This window comes from Mytilus californianus, unplaced genomic scaffold, assembly GCF_021869535.1.
Source record: "Mytilus californianus isolate M0D057914Y unplaced genomic scaffold, xbMytCali1.0.p SCAF_12, whole genome shotgun sequence".
Taxonomy (NCBI): Eukaryota; Metazoa; Mollusca; class Bivalvia; order Mytilida; family Mytilidae; genus Mytilus; species Mytilus californianus.
The window spans coordinates 50249732-50273054 of NW_026262604.1; the positions used below are offsets into that span (position 1 = coordinate 50249732).

The 23323-nt window shown below is 31.7% G+C and overlaps 1 protein-coding gene across 2 annotated transcripts; it reads left to right on the forward strand.

The window, feature by feature from the left end:
• Positions 1–2135: 2135 nt before the first annotated feature.
• LOC127721959 (antistasin-like) lies at positions 2136–22911 on the forward strand. 2 transcript variants are annotated; one of them, XM_052228804.1, is made up of 6 exons: positions 2136–2185; positions 2943–2961; positions 4007–4102; positions 4571–4663; positions 5521–5613; positions 22846–22911. In XM_052228804.1, exons 1-6 carry the CDS (start codon positions 2138–2140, stop codon positions 22857–22859), a joined length of 363 nt encoding a protein of 120 aa, XP_052084764.1. In that variant the 5' UTR covers positions 2136–2137; the 3' UTR covers positions 22860–22911. The 2 variants fall into 2 exon arrangements, with proteins under 2 accessions (XP_052084764.1, XP_052084763.1); XM_052228803.1 differs by lacking the exon at positions 22846–22911 and adding an exon at positions 6241–6348.
• The last annotated feature ends 412 nt before the right edge of the window (positions 22912–23323 follow it).

Genomic DNA, 23323 nt, shown 5'->3' on the forward strand with positions numbered 1-23323 from the left:
ATAGGTCTAGTACAAAGCAATGTATAGGTCTAGTACAAAGCAATGTATAGGTCTAGTACAAAGCAATGTAAAGGTTTGGTAAAAAGCAAGGTATAGATCTATTACAAAGATAGGTATCGGTCTAGTAAAATGCAAATTATCGGTCTAGTTTAAAACAAGATATAGATCTGGTACAAAGCAAGGTACAGGTCTGGTACAAAGCAAGATATCGGTCTAGTACAATGCAAACAATTGATCTTGCACAAAGCAAGATATAGGTCAAGTACAAAGCAAGGTATCGGTCTAGTACAAACATAGGTATAGATCTAGTACAAAGCAAGGTATAGGTTTAGTACAAAGCAAGGTATAGGTCTAGTTCAAAGCAAGGTATCAGTCTAGTACAAAGCAATGTATCAGTCTAGTACAAAGCAAGGTATCGGTCAAGTTCGAAGCAAGATATCGGTCTAGTACAAAGCAAGGTACCGGTCTTGTACAAAGCAAGGTCTCGGACTAGTACAAAGAAAGATGCCGGTCTAGTAGTAATCAAAGTATCAGTCTAGTACAAAGCAAGGTATCGGTCAAGTACAAAGATAGGTATCGGTCTAGTACAAAGTCAAGGTATCGGTCTAGTACAAAGAGAGGTATAGATCTAGTACAAAGCAAGGTATAGGTCTAGTACAAAGCAAGGTATAGGTCTAGTACAAAGCAAGGTATAGGTCTAGTACAAAGCAAGGTAAAGGTTTAGTAAAAAGCAAGGTACAAGTCTATTATAAAGATAAGTATCGGTCTAGTACAATGCAAACTATAGGTTTAGTACAAAGCAAGATATAGGTCTGATACAAAGCAAGATATATTTCAAGTACAATGGAAACAAATGATCTTGTACAAAGCAAAATATAGGTCTAGTACAAAGCAAGGTATAGGTCTAGTACAACGCAAGGTATCGATCTAGTACAAAGCAAGGTATTGATCTAGTACAACGCAAGGTATCGGTTTAGTACAAAGCAAGGTATCGGTCTAGTACAAAGCAAGGTATAGATCTAGTACAAAGAAAGGTATCGATTTAGTACAAAGCAAGGTATAGGTCTAGTGCAAAGCAAGGTATCGGTCTAGTACAAAGCAAGGTATCAGTCTAGTACTCAGCAAGGTATCGTCTAGGACAAAGCAAGTTAGAGGTCTAGTTCACAGCAAGGTATCGGTCTTGTTCAGTACACAGCAAGGTATCGGGTTAGTATAAAGCAAGGTATCGGTCTAGCACAAAGCAAGGTGTCGGTCTAGTACAAAGCAAGGTATTGGTCTAGTATAAAGCAAGGTATCGGTCTATAACAAAGCAAAGGATAGGTCTAGTATAAAGCAATGTATCGGTCTAGTACAATGAAAGTTGTCGTTCTAGTACAATGCAAGGTATCGGTCAAGTATAAAAGCAAGGTATCGGTCTTGTATACTGCAAGGTATCAGTCTAGTACAAAGCAAGGCATTATTCATTATACATTACAAAGCAATCATACTGAATATGCATCATATTTTTGCAGCTGCGCTTTTCGCGGTCATCTGTCATTTAATCAATAAGGACAGTTATCATACTGTGGAAAACAATTATCTGTTGCTCTTCACAGTGAAGAGCAAACTTTAAAATTTAACCGCTTCGGTAGTGATTCATGTTATATTTTCCACTACACTCTTTACGTCATTCAATTAAAAAAATGGTAACCACGGTGTTTATATATATTCAATATAAGTAAACCGGAGTACTAGCATTCTAAAATATTTCATCAACAAAACATGGTACAATGAAATCTTGAATTACAGGTTTTTTATACATTTTACGAAATAAGTCTGGTGTAACAACGAACAATAATAATATAAAGGAACACTTTAAATTGATATAATTACAATTTGTTTTCAGGATTACATTTTTAACATGGTAGCATATGTTCAAGGTCATAATGTACTGGTTACTTTTGCACATACGAAGAATTCTAGCCCGTCGGCTACAAAATATATTCTAAAAATGACAATGAGATAACACAACAAATGAAAATTATAATCGTGCTCAAGGCGTAGATTTATAATATTTCAATTAAATAAAATCTGCTTCATTTACTATATAAGTATATAAACTATGTTGTGTTAATCATTAGTACTTTGAACTCGAACCATGCTTCGATATATTCTACTTCTCGCCGTTTGCGTTATTGCAATTCAGGTAAGCAATAGTTTTCCATATATTTCAATTTTATTATTATTATCATTATTTCTTTTATTATCATCATTTTATTATTATTATTATTATTATTATTATTATTATTATTATTATTATTATTATTATTATGATTATTATTATTATTATTATTATTATTATTATCATTTTATTATTATGATTATTATTATTATTATTATTATTATTATTATTATTATTATTATTATTATTATTATTATTATTATTATTATTATTATTATCATTTAATTATGAGATGATGATGATGATGATTATGTGTTGTTTTTTTTTTACTTTTTTAACGTTTGTTTTTCTTCTTTGTTTCGTTCTATCTATTTATTTATTTATTTATTTATTTATTTATTTATTTATTTATTTATTTATTTATTTATTTATTTATTTGTTTTTCATTTAATCAACTTCGATAATTGTTAATTAGATTATGTTAAATTTTGTAGTATAATTAATTGAAACAAAATGTCAATTGACAAATATTTCAAACGAAACGCATTTTCTTCAGTTGTTGGAAAATTTAGAAATTTAACAAGCAAGTTGGAATGTTCTGCACGTCTCCTCCGAACTCATGCACATGATATACATTGTAGTATTGATATAAAATGGCGAATACACACAGTTTTTTTTATAAGATTTAGTATGACACGCTTAATAAAGCACCCAACTAATATGTCATTAAAATAATATAATCAGAGGAAATCTTACATTTTATTATCGTCTTCCTTTTTAGGCTCGATCACCACTAATTGGTAAGTAAAATTATATGTTGAAAGATACAATTATTACAATTTTGGAATAAATATTTATACAAGTCCCTGACTCTTCTCTGGTCCGATTGGTTCCTAAGCGTTCTTCTTGAGTTAAAGATTATTATGTGTCTGGGTATTAATCTTAGTTTCTTCAGCGTTGAATAGAACAAAAAAAAAACGTTAAATATAGGGGGGGGGGGGGGGGAATGAATTTACCAAAGCCTTTTACGGATTTTTTTATAAAGGGTTATTTTCGTGCAACGTTTTCGGTCTTTTTATTTCACGCGTTTCCGTGTTCAGACCCCCTTTACCACCCTCTTCTAATAGTTCGTTTGTGACCTGCTAAAGACGAAAGGACAGTACATGTCTTTGTGGTTGCTAATTTCAAACGAATACCACACGAAATATGCCCCTTTTATATTCACATACAATATATTGCATAACCTTTGACGAAGAACAAATCATAAACAGACTCTACATTTGCATACATGCCAAATTTGCAGTATTTTATAACACCAGGAAATTATATTGTTCGTGCTATAACAAAATACATCATCTCTTTTAAAAGACATTAAAATATTTAATAAACACAATAATAACGACGAACTTAAAATGACTCACACATTCATCAAACGCCTAATGTAATAGCAGACCCTAGCTGGTGTTTTATGTTATGTGATGGCCCCTGTTACTATTTACATTATTCATTTATCAGCAAATGTTGGATAATAATTGGCTAATTAAAAAAAAAAAACTCTTACTAACTGTAACAACCATTTGGTCATATAGCTTCTAACGTGTTCATGTACTTATACATCTTTTACATTCAAATGTTAGGGTTCTCAAGCATTCCTGGTGAAAGTTAACTGACAGAAGCACTATTTTGATTTTATATACTTTTGTCTTTTGGTCGTTTTGAGGGTTTTTTGACATGGCGTTGTCAGTTTGTCATCATCTTATGAGTTTGAATGTCGCTTTGGTATCCTCTTCCTCTCTTCGAACGGCACAAATTGATAAAGTTTTATTTACTTTTATTTTTTTTTAGACAAATGCAGTAATAAGCCACTATGCATGATGTTATGTAAATACGGTAACCACGTCGACCAAGATGGATGTGCTATTTGTAAATGCAAACAACCTCGTAAGTAAACACTAAACGCATAAATAGTAAATTATTTTAAGTTATTGCTGATCCAATCTGATTAAGATACAGATCCTGTGTCCACGCTTTGCTGACAAGGATCTGACAACACTCCATTCTTCTTTCTGTTTTAAAGAACTTTTGGGATCCTCTGGTTTTTTCTTTAAAATACACACCTTAAAATATTTGAAGGCTGCAATTTCTTTGGCTGATGTATATATATATACCTATCAGAACAGAAAGTAGAACGGAATATAAAAATTGATGTAAATGTTTCTTGACATTGCAAATTGTCAGGAGCATCATGTTAACAATTTGTTTAAAAGCACAATACTGATCCAATAATATACAGCCTAGTTCTAGTGAACTGCTGTCTCGAGTTTATCAGCTCAAATTGCTTTCATTCTACTTGATTCAAAGGAAATGTTACATTAAAAAACCCAAGATTTTTGCTTTATCTATTTTCAGCTCACTGCCTAAATGTTATGTGTGCTATGTATTGTGAACACGGCTTTAGAGTTGGAGCTGATGGATGTCAAACTTGTAAATGCAAGCAGCCACGTAAGTCTATATGATATCTGAATCTTATATTCCAAATATTTCCACAATGATTTCTGGCTAAATTGAAATCAGCGCTTTTTAACAACATGTAATTTTTGATTATTTAAACTTTAGATATTTTTAACAACTTGCTTATTTTTGCTGATTCCATTTACGTGTGTGATGGAAGTGGACCGTTTTGTAATTTTATTATATGATTTAAGAAAGTAATTGCAAATATTGGGGGAGTGATGATTTTCAATGAAAAAGTTTATGTTTCAATTAAAACGTTTCAATTGAATTTTATCTACACATCTTTCATATCTCGTATTTGTTAAGGGTGATATTTAAACACATTTAGGAACCCCATATATTTAGCCAGTGCAGTGTTTTGTGATGATGCAATGCATTCTAATGTGCACGATACAATAAGATGTATGATAACCATTAGTGGAGCAGAATGGGCTGACTACCGGGCCCCTTGATATCACCGCTGGGTTTTGCTTTGGTTGGATTCGTCTTTTTATAATACCTGGTTTAACTTTTCCATGTTTTCCTTGATTATACTTATAGGAGGTCGTTATAGTCACCACTTATTAATTGTATTATACATTCAATAATTCAAAAACTGATTTCTCACTAAAGTGAAAGACGTTTCCATTCAAACCTGAACTGTTACCAGTTGCAGATAAATACCATGTGTCTAACTGGCCGCCTGATTAGTCCTTCATTGTATATTAGTATATAAGTATAAATCAATCTGACAAAATCTTAATCTCATGTACTTTTATTAACAAACGTACCTTAGCAAAGAACATACAACAGATAAACTATGCACTTAAAATATAACACTTAGATGTTCCGATTTGATATTTCAGCTCACTGTCAGCCTGTGAGATGTAAAATGTTCTGTGACCATGGGTTTAAAGTTGGTGCTGACGGATGTGAGATTTGTCAATGCAACAAACCACGTAAGCCTATAATTGTTTTTAAGTTTATTTGTTTAAAGAAGGGAACAGGACTCGCTTACCTTTTAAAGCACCTGGTTTTGATGCTACGGTGATGTTTATTGTACATTTTGTTTGTCTTGGTTATTCAGAGGTTACTTATTGGTTAAAAAACTTATTTTATTGTATTTTTAGAGGAAGTGAAACACATATTATGAAAACAAAATTAGAATGTGAAAAGTAAAATAACAACAAAACCGAACTCCGAAATAAATGTTATTGATACATTTTGTAATACACGTTGAATTAACGATGAGACACATGCCTTGAATTAAAGTACAATTTTGGTTTTCAAATTTTTGGTTCTAGGGTTCCTGATAAAGATAATCCGGAATTCTTAACATGTTACAATGTGTTAGCCAAATACACTTTGTTTTTTTATATTCTTGCACCAAGTGGTATCTAAGACTCTAATTAGATTATAAGTCTCCCGACGGTATCATAACCATAGCATTCAGTGGTACAGTTATATATAATTATCAAATGTATGTGAGTCCAGAAAAGTGCTTCAATCCCACTAAATGTATAAAGTGTTACATTCACATATAGTTTAGTATTAAATATAGATCGAATTCCGTCATTATATTTCAGCTCGAGCTGGGTAAGCATCCAAAAGATGATGGACAGAGTGCATGTATACAGTAACTAATGACAAAGACTTTGAGCGGATATGCATTCAATAAAAAATATTAAAGTTTATTTCTTATTTTTATTTCTTTTTCCTTACCGAATCAAGTCATAGTGTAACAGAAATTACTAGTCTTTGATCCTGACACAATATTTTAAATACCGTAAGCGAACTTCCAGTTTAAATATATTTGATTTGAAGCAGGCGAAATCGAAAATATTTCCTCAGGAATCAAGGATACCGAAAAATCTTTAAGTAAATATATTGTAATGTGCAAAAAAGTATACTACTTTAACCTCGAACTTGTATAACAGTTGTCTATAATCCAGTTATATCGACAACATCGAGAGATCAATTCAAACAGACATAATAGGTTAAGGTGACCCTACTTTGGATTCAGAAGCCAAAAACTGCGCACATCACACATATACAACGCAACTGACTAAAAAAATATATTAAACAAACGTCAAATTTATCTATCAAAGACAAACAAAAAATGTGTAGATTTTAAATTTGACGTCAATAGAAACGTTTTGTCGTTGATAGTACATACCGTATATATTAGACACTTTCTCAGTAAGGTTGAAATTAAGCAAATATAATTACAAAGGTAAAAACAACACAAACATGTGTTGTACATAGAACATCCATCAACTCATAAAGACCCAAGATATTCGACAATTAAAAATGCATGCCTCGAGGGTAAATAATATTTCACAATTATTGAAAAAAAAATATAATATAGTCAGTGAACATCTGACCATAGAGAATTATCAATGTTATATGATAGATGAATAGTAAAAGAGAGGCGAAATACACCAAAGTGACATTCAAACATATTAGTAGAAAATCAACCTACAACGACATGGCAAAAAGAAAACAACAGTATACAAAACAAAAAATAGAAAACTAAAGACTGAGCAACAACACCAAAAACTGGGAGTGATCTAAGATGCTCCGGACGGGTAAGCAAATTCTGCTCCACATGTGGCACTTGTCATATTGCTCACAAATGTGATAACTGTTTAAATGTTGCTATTACCCTACAGATAAACCTCTAGAACAAGTCTAGATACATCAATTTGTACAGTACATTTTTTGCTAATATGTGGGTCTGAACAAAAATAAATAAATAAATAAATAAATAAATGAATAACATTGAAAAAAAAAATAGATTGAGGGATTGGAATATAAATCTGCGGACGAGATTTTCTAATGAAAAATAAAAATAAAGTTGTAGTCATTCGTGACACAAAACATTCCGTCCTGATTGCCTTAGTTACAATGTTTCTGAGATTATTTAAAACGGTATCATCAAAATCAAGTTAATGAAAACAGCTGTCATATTCCTGACTTAGCAAGGCATTTTTCGAAGAAAATCGTGGGTTAAAAATGATTTTATAAAAAGCTAAACCTACCACCTGTAGGACAGTTGTTCATAGTTATAGGACACTAACATAGAATAGCCTGGTTTCAATATTTTAATTATAAAAGAAACAAAAATTAGGCTTCAAACCAATTTCACATATCATCAGAAACTTTGCAAAATCATATAAGCATGATTAAAAATAGTTACTGTACAAATAAATAAATATACATATTATCAACAATCGTATATTATAATAAGGACATGCCAAGTATAATATACGATCACAAATACCAAAGTTCAAGAGAAAATACAAATATTTGAATAGGCGAAAGGTTTATCAAATTTACGACTTAAAAACAAACACACGCGATTTCTACATTTTATACATGATTTGAAATTGTAGGAATATAAAAAAAAACACTTGGCTCTTAAATTTTTGTTTTGTTTGAGTGTTCGTGACTAATGTCAATCCAACAAAGAGCTTCGGACGCATGCAATTTATAAAGTGATGTTTTTATTTTTTTCAAACAAATCAGATATAAAAATTGAAGGCTTATTGTGACCGAAACCTAGTTCAATGGAAAAAAAACAACAACACTATTTTACAAAACGTTTATAATTTACTGTCAAAAACCGTCCAGAATGATAGTCCGAAAATGCTAGTAATAGTTAATTTCATTCAACGCAGTGTAAGTTAAACATATAATCTAAAGCACAGAAGCACAACTGTAGGTAAAATAGCTTGACCAAATTAATAAGAAAAATTCTACTATCAAAGGAATACCATAAAAAAACGTCTGCAGTGCGAGAATACTAAAAAACTGTAGTTACTTAAAGAACATGAACGTAATATATGTAAATCTGAACTTCCTGTATGGGGTCCAATACAGGATGACCATATGCTTCTAAAATCAGGTATTCATTACTCATTAACTGGGAATTAATAAAGAACAAACAAATTATTAGCGCAATGAGTTACAAATTTAAATCAAATCGAACATATACATTGAATAACTTGCAGAAATGGAAATTTGTTGAATATACAAATGCAAAGTAAAGCACCAAAAAGAATGTATACCATCCAACCGCTGCCACATGCAAATTTGATGATTATTTTGTTTTTCATTTGTGTAGTACTACCAAAGAAATAGAGCTTTTAAGTATTTAAGTTTAATCTGAAATTTTTATTTGCCGCTCTTCTTACGCTATGAGTACACATGCGTGGTAAATCTCGAAAATATTTTAAATCATCTAATCGGCGACATCATGATTTGTTTTGACTGTTCCAATCATACTCCAAGTCTTTTTACTTTTGGTGAATTAGTTACCCAAGATCATCGGTGTATATAATGTCGTCGAACAATCAACTCTAACTGTAACATTAGTATTATGTGGTTAAAATTTAAGCGGGAATGAAAAAGTCGTCGAAACATAGAAACATAGACGATCGATGACACGAAATTTCTTGAATAAAAGTAAGATGTATTAAATGTGTTCAAGTTAGTTATTATACAAATGAAATATATATAGTTCTGTATGGGTTCCATGAACACAAACTTGTAGGAAGCGATATACATACAACCTTTTTCATTGGACAGGGTCATTTTGTAATAAAGATCGTTCCATTCGTTTCTGACAAACACAAAGTATTTAAATTTTCATAACTTTTTAACTTTATCCCCCATGGTGTAAGTATGCTATATCAAATCGTTAAATCTCATTCAGTCTGTTTCCTTCTTCTGTTACGATACTGCTGGAGAAGGTGTTTGTCTTGACATGAAATATCATTGATATGGCCAGACATAGAATACACTAGCTGGATTTGGCAAAACCTTTCAAAATCTAAGTCCCAAATGTTCTTCAAGCTCGTACTTTATTTTGCATTTTATTTTTTTTTATTCGCGCATCACTGTTGAGCTTTGTGTATACGCAACGCACGTCTGCCGTATAAAATGTAAATTATTGTATCTGTGGTGAGTTTATAAATAGTGTGTTCAATTACGAAAACAACACATATATATCTTGATCTACAGCGTTTCGATCGTAAAGAATATCCGTCTCTGTCCTATTAGAATATTAATAATTCAAGAAGACTTTTTATATTAATTTTACTACAGGTTGGCATGTAATTCTAACTCGGCTGTGTATTTTTTTATGTGTTGGATTAAGTTGTTTTATGTAATGTATCCGTTTTTATTCTGTAGTTAGTCCCCACTTTGGTTTTATCATGTATATCTATTATATAGTCATTTTATAAGATTTACTGTTTGCAAAATTATAAATTATTTTAAATAATAAGGATGTTCTTGTCCCAGGCAGAACACCCTGGCCGTGTTAGGCGCAACTTTTTGGAAGTTTTGGTCCTCGGTGCTCTTCAGCTTTGTACTTGTTTTGGCTTTCAAACTTTTTTCATCTGAGCGTCACTGGTTGGTCTTGTGTGGACGAGACGCACGTCTGGCGTATTGAATTTTAAGCCTAGTACCTTTTGTTGGCTATTATTCGTGTGTTTCTTTGTCCTATATTTTCTCCCATTTATTTGTATTGTGGTCCTGTCATGTGATGTTGTCGTTTTGGTGTTGTGTTTGACGTTGCCATAAAAGCGGGAGGTTTGGCATGCCACAAAACCAGGTTCAACCCACCATTTTGTTCTTAAAATTTCCTGTCAGGAAAATGGCCATTGTTATATTATAGTTCGTTTCTGTGTGTGTTACATTTTAATGTTGTGTTTTTGTTGTGTCGTTGTTCTCCTCTTATATTTGATGCGTTTCCCTCAATTTTAGTTTGTAACCCGGATTTGTTTTTATCTCTATCGATTTATGAGTTTTCGAACAGCGGTATACTACTGTTGCCTTTATTTAACCCTTAGATATACAATTATGGCCCGCTGAAGAGGTGAATATTCACCGACTCAATGGGCCATAACTGTTTTTATCATACCGAACAAACAATTAAAAGTAAAATATTGTTACAGATTGTCAAAACACTTACGTTAGAAAACTATTTTGTGTCTATTAACATTTTTCTTATGTACAACAAAGGTAGACTCTTTCCGTAAAATATAGATGGTCATGAAAAAGGTGGTTTACAAGAGATATCGTCGGCAAGATGAATGTCCAAGCCTTGTTTGATTTTGTTTCTTCGTCACTTGATGGGCATCTAACCTGGCCGTTGCCATATTTGTTTTTGTTTATCTGACGTTAGGTTACGTCATACTTTAAAGGAAGTTAACTCGTGATCATTGAGGTACAACAAGGGTTATTCACCGGGGTATAATAGGGTTGTTCGATGGAGGCTTCAATTTGTCGGGGTTATTCACCGGGGAATATTAGGGTTATTCGATGGAGGCTTCAGTTTGTTTGGGTTATTGACCGCTCCTGCCAATTTTTGAAAAAACATCGAAATTTAACTATGACACGTTATTCCGTATTAGCCAATCAAATGATTACTATATAATGTAAGGTATAATAATGCTCAATGTAAAATATTTGGCACAAAGGATAAAATTGAAGAAAAATCAATATAAATTAACGTCTTATGCAATATTTCTTATATAAGTAAATTTTACTTTTAGTGCAGTTGGATAAAACTACAAAACACGTATAAAAAAGTTTAAACCTGGTTTTCTTACAAAATCTGAAAATACATGAAAGGAATAACATGTTGATTAGCAAAACTGACCACATCCACCAACAACATCCGAATAATTACCATTTTTTAAACCAAAAGGACGTGTGTGCAAGCAAGTCACTAGCGACAATATTAAACTTAGCAGTTGGAATCAAATATTAATTGAGTAGGATTGTCAGTTTTCCTGCCGAAGGTCGGTGTTGCTATCCGGCACATCGGTTTCCTCCACCAATTAAAGCTGACAGGCATGAAACAGTCAATAATGCTGATAATTGCGTTTCACACCAACACTCAATCAGTCAATCCTGACTTTTCGATTTGAGTTAACCCTGTAGTAATTTCACCCTTTTTATTTAGATGAGAGCAAATATGCCAATTCAGTAATTTTTTGGCTATTATTGTTTTTAAATGTTACTATTGTCCCATGTTGACAATTTAGTTTAAGGCTTCTGAGGTGTTTTACATATACCATAGTTGAAATATAATAAAAACTATACATGTAGAAATATTTCCTGATAAAACGTAACAGGTGTAAAAAGCTGAATGATGTTTTAATCTCTAAACTACGCATTGTATACTGCCACAAACATATCAAATAGGCTAAAAATATAATATTTAACATGATTATCTAATTATTAACAGATGCGTAATAAAATCTGATCTATTTTTTGGCCTTTACTATACATATTCAAACGATCTGTATTCAAATTTGGCTATTTGCGTATTGGTATGACCGGAATACGGTAAATACTGATAATAAAGTTGATCAACTGTTCGACAGCTGATAGAGACAGCTTTTACCAAGTCAGGAATATGACAGTTAGAATACGACAGTTGTTATCCATCTGCTTAATGTGTATGAACTTTGATTTTGCCATTTGATTAGGGACTTTCCGTTTTGAATTTTCCTCTCAGTTCGGTATTTTTGTTATTTTACTTTTTTTTGTTTAATGTACCCTACCGAGTACATGTTTATTTCAATACAAAATAACTATCATTTGTTCAACATACTTGACATATTACATACATTTTCTTTCCCTTGTGCGATATATTTTTCATACATGTGTCATTAAAGAGGATAAATTCCGCCGAATTTCTTTCACTGTCAAAGACATGCAATTAAGTTAAACATATTGATGTACATATCTTAGGAGATTCTACAAGATACACATGAAATATTTCAGCAGTTTTACGTGTTTATATTTATTTAAAATTTATGTTATAAGAACGAATATATCTGTTGAACACACTATACCAAATCTTAATGTTTTTTCTTCTTTAATTTCCTTTGAAGGCTTTTACTAAATGAATTAATTATAATCAGAAATACACATACATGGGAGTACTGTCGATAGAACTTTGGATATTAATAATGTTCTTCTAATGTATTGTTTTATAATAAATCAGATGGACCAATATCTATAAAAAAGTTAGTATTATGGTCATATGATTAAATTATAATTTGGTCAATATTGTATACGTCAACATACGGAGACAAAAAAATTTAGACCTTTTTGTGAAACTATGAAACTATCAAATGTAGTTAAGATTGGAGGATTTTTAGAATAGGGCCCATACCGAATTAAATCATGAAAATAAAATAAACTAGAAACTTTCATCTGCATTATTTTTATAGTCAATGCGTATATTCTAGTTTATGCCTTATATCGATAGATGATCAACGAAATCAAATGGTCTTCTTTCCGTAGCAAAATATATTTAGTAAATTATTTGACCATATCTAATTATTTTACCGATATTGCCAATTTTCCCTGAACAAAAATGTTCTATTTCGCAAGTAACACACATTAAAATTTTTAAACTGTGACGTTACAGTTGAAATAAAAATTAGAAAAAGGAGATGAGATGAAAATGGGGAATGTGTCTTAGAGACAACAATCAGACCAAAAAGCAGAAAATAGCCAAAGGCCACTAATGGGTCTTCAACATTGTGAGAAAATCTCGCACCAGTAGGTGGGTTTAAGATGGCCCCTAAACAAAAATGTGTACTAGTTCAGCGAAAATGAACGTCACACAAAACTCCAAAACATATATATGAACCAAAGTTTAAAAAAAAACATACAAGACTAACAAAGGTCAGAGGTTCCTGACACTTAGGACATGCGCAAAAAGGCGGCAGGGTTAAACATGTTTTGTGAGATCCCAACCCTCCCTCTATACATCTTGCCAATTTAGAAACTAAGCAAAATGACAATGATTAGCATCAGTTAACAAAGGACTATTGGCAGTTACTGACATGCCAGCTCCAGACCTCAATTAAACTTATGGAAAGATTATGTATTCATTATATGTAAGCACACTCACTCCCGCTAAGGGTTTAGTATCATACCATCATAAACTATTCGAGAAGAACATAACCCGTATCATGCCAACAATCGTTTTTAGAACAAATTATTTATTACCGATGCAAAGACCATATAAGTGAATCAATATTAATTCCAAAGAGTGCCATCATTAATCACCTGAAAACAGTATCGTAACTATATCCCTTCTGAATAAGTCTGGTGTAACAATAAGAAATAATAACATATAAGAACACTTTAAATTAAACAATTGTCCCCTATGCAATGCTTTGAAGAGGGACATAGGAATACCAGAAATCCGCCGCCCCTCCGTCCGTCTTTCCGTCCAGTTTTTTTAGCGCTGTCACGTGTAAAATATTGCCAGAATTTGATATAGGTATATAATGACATTGTCTTGGACAAGTTCGAAAATCAGTGATCAATCATTTTTAAAAGAGTTATGCCCATTAGAAATGTTAATGAAATGGAAAATTGCATTGGTTCCGCTCTCATGTGTACATTTTTTACAGATTTTTATGAAACTTATATCATAGGCTAATATCAGCAATGTCTCAGACAAGTTTGAAAATAAATACCGATTTACTATTTTTAAAAGAGTAATGCCCATTGGAAACCTTAGTTTTATAGGAAATCGCATTGGGTACAATTCTTCGCAGATTTTTATAAAACTTATATCATAGGTTTATATCAGCAGTGTCTCGGACAAGTTTGAAAATAAATTAATTTTAAAAAAAAGTTGTGTCGTTGAAATATTCATTATATGAAAAATTGCATGTTTAGCACTCCTAATGTACAATTTGTTTTCTCAAGATTTTTCTCAAAATCATATCAAAGGGTTATATCAGCAATATGTCTTGGACTATTTCCAAATTCAGTGCCGATCAAACATTTTTAAAAGAGTTATTTTAAAAAAGAAGATGTGATATATTTGCCAATGAGACAACTCTTTAAAAGAGACCAAATGACATAGAATTTATAAACTTTAGGTCACCGTACGGCCTTCAACAATGAGCAAAGCCCATATCGCATAGTCAGCTACAAAAGGCCCCGAAATGACAAATGTAAAACAGTTCAAACGAGAAAACTAACGATCTAATTGACGTACTAAATAATGACCGAAAAACAAATACGTAACACAGCAACAAACAATAACCAGTAAATTACAGGCTCCCGACTTAGCACATACAGAATGTGGCGGGGTAAAAACATGTTAGCGGGCGCCCAACCCTCCCCTTACCTGGGACAGTTGTGTAACAGTTCAACCCAAGAACAAACTATAAAAACCAGTTGAAAAAGGCTTAATTCATCAGATGGATAAAAATAGAAATACATCTAACAAAAACACTGAGTTGACGTGGCCGGATACTTGTACATCCCAGCGACAAATAGACACTAAGTACAGATCTGAGAGTACTCGCTAGTTTAAAGCCAATTACAACTTATAAAAAAGTCATGCATCTCAGACTAAATTATAAATCAATACACATCCAACATCCATTGGATTTAGTGTAAAGACGTCATGAACAGTCAGAGAAAAAACATGACCTTGTGCAATGCCAAAATACAGGTATCGATAGATCGTAGAGCCATAAATGTACATATGTATATAATAATAATATTTAGTTTGCTTTTAACTTACTGATAACAAAATCAATATTAATGCCAATCAAAACAATATCAAAAGATCTAATTATCGTGTTGAATTGGTAAGTTTATTTAAAGGATCGATAAGTTTACCAGGATCGTTTCTACATTTCAGGGCACGGTAAACAAAATTTCCGAGTAAATGAGGATGTGCTATCCCGTTTGAAATAAGTTTTCTATAGGTACAACCAAACTTCAGATCTTTATATCCATGGAAGACTTTAGTAAAGTTTTTAAGTAATTTGTGGTAACGAAATCCCTGACTTGATAATTTACCAGTAATACATAGATTACGTTCATTAAAATCTAAAACGTCATAACAGACACGAGCATAGCGAATGAGTTGTGATAAATAAACACAATAAGATGGTGCCAAAGGAAAATCACCAACCAAAAAAAGGAAAATTAACAATAGAGAACGAAAAATCGTCCTTTTTATCGTAAATTTTAGTGTTGAGTTTCCAGTGTAACACTGATATCGAAATCTAGGAAATGACAGTTGTTACCGAATATATTTGATTTATTTAAAGTAAGTTACTTGGGTCAATTACGAGAGTATATTTAGAAAATTATTGATTTTATTTGAAATATTAAATATATCGGAAATTGAATTGCATTTGCACTAAAACCTTCATTTCTCTACTATTTTTATAAAAATTTTAAAGGACAAAAATTGAAAAAAATATTGCCCTTCGACAGATAAAATATGTGCAACGCGTGTGACATTGGAACTCTGTTCTTTCATTACAAGTCGTTTTTACGATTGTTGTTTTCAGTATTACGCAATGTACAAGATAAGATAAGATATTTTTATTCCAATTAAAAGGCCCATGAAAAGCAAAGTAATTTATTACAATGATTACGATAATTGACATTTTAGCGCATTGAACATGGTAGCAGCTGTTCAAAGGTTACAATGTATTGGTAACTTTTGCATAAAAACTCTAGCCCTTTAGCTGCAAAATATATTCTATTTATAACTTTTTGTTTCTACGTTGTTGTTTTTTTATATAATATGGCGTACATGGTAGTATCTGTCCAAGGTCACAATGCACTGATTACTTGTGCATAAGAATTCTGACCCTTGCCGACCTCTTCTTATTTTCATATGAATCGGAGTTCCTTCAGACACTTGTCAAAAACAAGAAGATCAAAGAAGCCATATTATTTAATTACATTTTCAGATATATTGATGATGTTCTTTCCATTAACAATCCGAACTTTTCTGATTGGGTTCCATTAATATATCCCCCCGAACTAGAAATTAAAGAAACAACAGACACGGCTTCATCCGTCTCATTTTTAGACTTATATCTCGAATTTGACATACACAGTCATCTCAGTAACAGAATCTATGACAAACGAGACGATTTTAATTTAAAAATTATAAATTTCCCCCACCTTAGTAGCAATATACCAACTTCACCTGCATATGGGATATACATTTCCCAACTTACTCGATATTCAAGAGCTTGCAGCTCCTACTCAGACTTTGTAAAACGTCACCAGTGTCTGAGCAGAAAGTTGATGAACCAGGGGTATTTCAAAGAACGTCTCGTCCTTTTTCTAAAAAGTTCATTGGAAGGTACCAAGACCTTGTTGATAAATATTCCGTATCAACTTCACAAATAATACATGATGGTCTTGAAGTATAGATTCTGCGTACTGACGTTGTTTATCATCTTAACAACGTGTTATATTGTTCTTTCATTTGTCTTTGTTCTATTATTAATATTACTTTTACTGTTTGGTTTGTTTTCTGTGATATCCATTTGACGTGGCTCGGTACTTATACATCCCGTCAATGTTTGTATTATCTTTCATTTTTGCTGGTGTGTTTTGTAAATGCGACTTTTTGTGTTTTTTTTTTTGGTTCTTATAACGTGACTCTGTACTTTAAAAGATCCCGTCATTATGTTTATTGTTCTATTATATGTCATTATGCTATTGTTCTATTATATGTCATTATTTTATTGTTCTATTATAAATTTGAAAATACTTTGAACGACAAACCACAAATTTATTTTACTCGCGTAGTGGTATTAACCATATGTGGATTCTTAAAAATTCTAAAGAACTTCTGGACAATTTTAAATCTCGGTCTATTTCTGACATTAATTCTAACATAACTTTTGATTTTTTAACCCTGTATACCAACATTCCCCATGTGAAAGTATAAAATTGTTTTGAATAAACATTGAACGACAAAATGTCTTCTTATGTGACGTTTACATTTTCTGACGTCAGACACGCGAAGCAATGAATGTGGTTTTTAATTTGATAGATGCATTTGTGCTTTTTTGTAAATGATTGTTTGTTTTGATATTGTAACACAGTGATGACGGCTGTACCCATATTTTGACTATTTTATTTATTATGTCTGTTTTGTTCACGCATCGTTGTAAATATAACGGAATTTGATGAGACTGTCGTACAAGTGAGAGGTTTAGCGCTATAAAACCAGGTTCAATCCACCTTTTTCTACATTTGAAAATACCTGTACCAAGTCAGGAATATGACAGTTGTTGTCCATTCGTTTGATGTGTTTTGTCATTTGATTTGACCATGTGATTAGGGACTTTCCGATTGAATTTTCCTCGGAGTTCAGTAGTTTTGTGCTTTTACTTTTTTCGACTACAAAATACATTATAAAAATGACCATGGGATTATACAACAACTATAAAATCATAACCGTGCTTATGACGAGAATTCATAATATTTTAATTAAATAACATCAGCTTCAAAAAAGTATATTAACTATGTTGTGTTAATTATTTTTACTTTGAACTGAAACCATGCTTCGATATATTCTCCTCATCACCTTGTCCGTTATCGCAATTCAGGTAAGCAATTGATTTCCATATAACTTTATTATAGATATAGTTATTATTTTTATTATTATTAATATTATTATTATCATTATTATTTTATTATTATTATTATTGTTATTATTATTATTATTATTATTATTATAATATTGTTAGGTTAGAGATGTCGATGATGCAGGTGATGTTTTTTCTTTTTCTTTTTATGAACTTTTTTCCCTTTGTTTCGTCCTGTTATTTGTTTTTATTTGAATCCACCTAGATATTTCTGTTTATTAGATTATTTCAAATTTTGAATTTTTTTATCTGATCATGCTGATCATAATCTTAAAATATGGCAAATAATTTTGTGTTTTTAGTTTTCCTGTATTTTGCATTTTCTTAAACTCTTGGACAATTTTGCAATCCAACAAGCCAGCTGGAATGTTCTGTGTCTCTATTTTAGACTTATTCAATTGATATACATTGTAGTATTGATATAGACTAGCGTATATAAACATTTTTTGTATAACAAATAGTTTAATGCGCTTAATGCGCTTAACTTTGCATTCAGCTTATCTGAGAGAAAAGAATATATTCATTCAAAATCTTATTTATCTTTTTTCGTCTTCCTTTTTAGGCTCGAACACCACCAAATTGTAAATAAAGTTATACGTATTAGGAAGCAATCATTTCAAATTATGATACACATTGGAATAAACATCTCTGTCTTTTCAATGGCCGTCTTGGTTCAACACATACTTCTTTTCTTGTAGCTTATTAGCAGTGTTTGTATTACTCTAAGTTTCTTCTAATTTGTCCTTCTTTTCAAAATGAAATAATAATTGTTATCAGAATATGAATAAAACGAAGTCTCAAATGTATATTAGAGTTAAGATTATTAAATATGACACCGGGACATTAAAATAACGAAATAGATTAGTAGGTGGCCGCCGAAATAACTAAAACAGAGCATGCACCTTTTGGAAGCATTTTAACAAAATGAAGTCGAAAAAAAAAGTCAGGAAAAAAAGGCAGCAAGCAGTTTAGTTCTTGGTTTTCAAACTGAATCAATTGCAGGTGTGTTTTTGAATCATTCAAAGCAGAAGAATTTGCTGCAGTATGTAAACTTAGAATACGAAATGTCAACGTAATTTAAGGCAACTTCGTTAAAAACGTAACAAAATTAAACAAACTAATGTCGATTTCTTTTGATTTCTATATTTCTTTTTATTTATTTCGAAGGATTGGTATGTGAAAATATTAAAAGGACTATTCATGTCTTTTTAATTGTTAATTTCGAAGGAATATAACACGCAATATGTTCATATTCAATTCATACGTCTATGCACTTGTATAACCGTTTGATGTAGAACAAATAAAAACAGATTCTCAATAAAAAATTTTTTTTTCAATATTTCATATCAACCATACTGTTCGGTTTAAAACGTTACAAAAATGTTTAAATACCAATAAAGACGATAACTTGATTTTCCTCGGAGTTCAGTATTTTTGTGATTTTACTTTTTGATACGTCAAAAACATTCGTCAAACATATAATGTACTGACAGAACCTAGCTGATTTGTTTTTGTAATGTCATGTCCCCTCTGTCCTATGTTGGATGATTTAACAAAGAATACTCTTAAAAACTTGCATAAATATTTCATCATATCGCTCGTAACGTGTTCAGGTACTTATATATCTTTTGCATTCAAACGTTTAAGTTTTCACGCGTTTCATGTGAACATTGACCCACAGAAGCGCTATGTTTTTTATACTTTGTGTTTTAGTCTTTTGGGTTTTTGTCATCGACTTATGACTTCATAGATATAAGAAGATGTGGTATGAGTGCCAATGAGACAACTCTCCATCCAAGTAAAAATTTATAAAAGTAAACCACTATAGGTCACAGTACGGTGTAAGTGTAAAACCTTTCAAACGGGAAAACCAACGGTCTAATCTATATAAAAAACGAGAAACGAGAAACACTTATGAACCACATCAACAAACGACAACTACTGAACATCAGATTCCTGACTTAGGACAGGTGCAAACAAATGCAGCGGGTTTAAACGTTTTAATGCTCTCTTTGGACGCATTTAATTTAAAAGAAGTAGTTTTGAATTTAAGAACTTGTAATTTTATTTTCCAGACAAATGCATTAATAAACCACTATGCATGATTTATTGTAAATACGGTAACCATGTCGACCAAGATGGATGTGCTATTTGTAAATGTAAACAACCACGTAAGTAAACACTTAATGCAAAAATAGTAAAATATTTCAAGTAATTGCTGATCCATTCCGTTAAAAATACAGATCCTGTGTCCACGCTTTGTTTACCAGTATTTGAAAACATTCCATTCTACTTTCTCTTTCAAAGAACTTTCGGTTTCCTCTGGTTTTGTCGTAATAAAACACAACTTAACCAATGTAAAGGCTTAAATTTGATTGGATGTAATGATTATAAGAACAGAAAGTAGAACGGAGTATGATAATAGATGTGAACGTTACTTGATATTGCAAACTCAGAAAAAATAGACAAATGTCAATATGTATAACAGTAATAACAAAGCCGTTCCAATAATATATAGCTTATTGTAGTCAAAGGAACTGTTGTCGCAAATATATCAGCTCAAATTGCTTTCATTTTACTCGATTCAGAGGAAATTTTACATCTGAACCTTTGTAAAATTCAATCATCTTTGCGTTATCCAATTTCAGCCCACTGCCCAAATGTAATGTGTGATATGTACTGTGAACACGGCTTAAACTTGGAGCTAATGAATGTGAAACTTGTAAATGTAAACAGCCACGTAGGTCTATATGATAGCTTAATTCTATAATCAAAATGTTTGCAGAATTATTTCGACTCAATTGAAATCAGCATGTATAAACAACGTGTTATTTGTGGTTATGTAAACTTCAAATATTTTCAAAACAACTTTCCTTGTTTGTCTGGATTGGTTAGTGGATGTTGACCATTGTGTAATTTTGTTGTTTTGTGGGATTGGATGGATTTTGATTGAACTCTGCGTCGTACGATGTAAAGAGAAAATACTGGGGGAGTGTTTTTTTTCCATTGAAAAAGTTAATGTTGCAAAGCGTTTCAATTGAATTTTTACCAACGCAGATTATAAAAAAATAAGAAGATGTGGTACGATTGCCAATAAGACAACTCTCCACAAGAGACCAAATGACACAGAAATGCCTTGTATTTGTTAAAAGTGATTATGGAACACTTTCTAGGACCCCGTATAATTAAATAAGTATTTAGTCAGTCGTTTTGTGATGACACCATACGTTCTACTGTGCACGGTACAATAAGATGAATGATAACTAATAGTGGAGCAGAGTAGGATGACCTATCGGGTCACCAGATATTACCGCTAGGTTTGGCTTTTGTTTGATTCGTGTCACAATTATTCTTAACCTTTCCTTGATTACATCAAAAGGATGTCGTTTAAGTAACGAATTTATTAATTATATTTTGCATTATATAATTCCAAAATTGATTTCCTTCATTAGTGAAAGCCCTTTCGATTCAAACCTGAACTGTTACCAGGTGCAGATACATACCATGCGTTTAATAGGCGTTTGACTAGTTCATTATCTATTTTGGTATATACAATAAAACATGCTGACCAAATATTATTCTGATGTACTTTTACTAGCAAACCTCCTTTCTTATCAAATAACACACAAAAAGTAAATAATGAACTTATACTTTGTGAAGTTCTGCTTTGATATTTCAGTCCACTGTCCCCAAGTGAGGTGTAAAATGTTCAGTGACCATGGGTTCAAAGTTGGCTCAGACGGATGTGAGATTTGTCAATGCAACAAACCACGTAAGCCTGTACATTAAACTCATGTTTTTTAAAGAGTGGAACAGGATTCGCGTACCTTTCTGAGGCACCTGGTTTCAAAGTTATGGTGATGTTCATTATACATTTTGTTTGCCTTGGTTTTTTAAAGATAAGTTATGTGTTATAAACTTATCTAGCAGAAGTAAAACACATATTACGAAAACAAAATTCAAATGTATTATACATGAAATGTGTACAGTTTGTAATACATGTTGAATTAACATGGAGACTCAGGCTTTCAGATGTTTGGTTTGAACATTCCGGATAAAGATTAACGGATCTACTAAATTTACATTGTGTATTATTTTTATTTACTAGCACTAAGTACATCATAAGTCCACGAAGGTACTACTGTGGATTCATTATTATTCGTTGGATACCAATTTTCGTGGATTTCGTGGGTACAGGTGAACCACGAATTTAAATGTTCAACGAACTGCAAATTTTCTATAGGGCTGTATGCAGACTTTGGCAAAACCACGAAATCAAATATCCACGAAAATGCAGGTTTTCATCAATCCACGAAAATTGGTACCCACGAAAATAAATGAATCCACAGTATAACAATAGTATTCAGCGGTTCACTTATATATATATTTCTTACATTTTCCGTTAAAAATTTTCAACATAATTTCAAAAACTTAGGTTCAAACTCTATCAGTAAAGCATAGATGGCGATGGTTATCGTTTTTGATGCCCATTACGGGTCAAACAACTCTTTAAGTACATATAGTCATATATCATGACTTACAACTTTTGGTTTAAGCGTTCCAGATGTAGGTAAATCCAGAAAAGTGCTTTAAACCCACAAAATGTATACAGTGTTTTATCTATATTATGTATATGCATTTTAATATTAAACGTTGTTTTCAATTTAAACTTGTTTACATTTAAATATCAAATATATATGGGATTCCGTCATTATATTTCAGCTCGAGCTGGGTAAGCATCCAAAAGATGATGGACAAAGTGCATGTATACAGTAACTAATAACAAAGATTTTGAGCGGATATGTATTCAATAAAAAATATCTAAGTGTATTTCTTATTTTTATTTCTTCTTCCTTACTGAATCAAGTCATAGGGTAACAGAATTTAATAATCTGGGATCTTGACACAATATTTTCAATATCGTTAGCGGACTTCCAGTTTTAATATATTTGAATTGAAGCATCATGCGAAATTGAAAATATTTCATCAGAATTCCCTGATACTGAAAATACTCTTTAGTAAATATAATGTAATATGGAATTAAGTTGACAAAAAAAAACGAACTCAAAGACAAATTCAAAAAGGTAAAGTCCATAATACTGCCAAAATCATACGCTAGTAATCAACAAAACAAGTGAAAATCAACTGCTAAATTCCTGACTTGTTACAGACATTTCCCAAAGAAAATGGTGTGTTAAAC

Excerpts from the sequence above, each read along its gene's own strand:
- LOC127721959 (XM_052228804.1), top strand. The coding sequence starts at position 2,138 with ATGCTTCGATATATTCTACTTCTCGCCGTTTGCGTTATTGCAATTCAG. Across the intron at positions 4,103-4,570 it reads TTGTAAATGCAAACAACCTC|CTCACTGCCTAAATGTTATG; the intron begins GTAAGTAAACAC and ends ATCTATTTTCAG. Across the intron at positions 4,664-5,520 it reads TTGTAAATGCAAGCAGCCAC|CTCACTGTCAGCCTGTGAGA; the intron begins GTAAGTCTATAT and ends TTGATATTTCAG.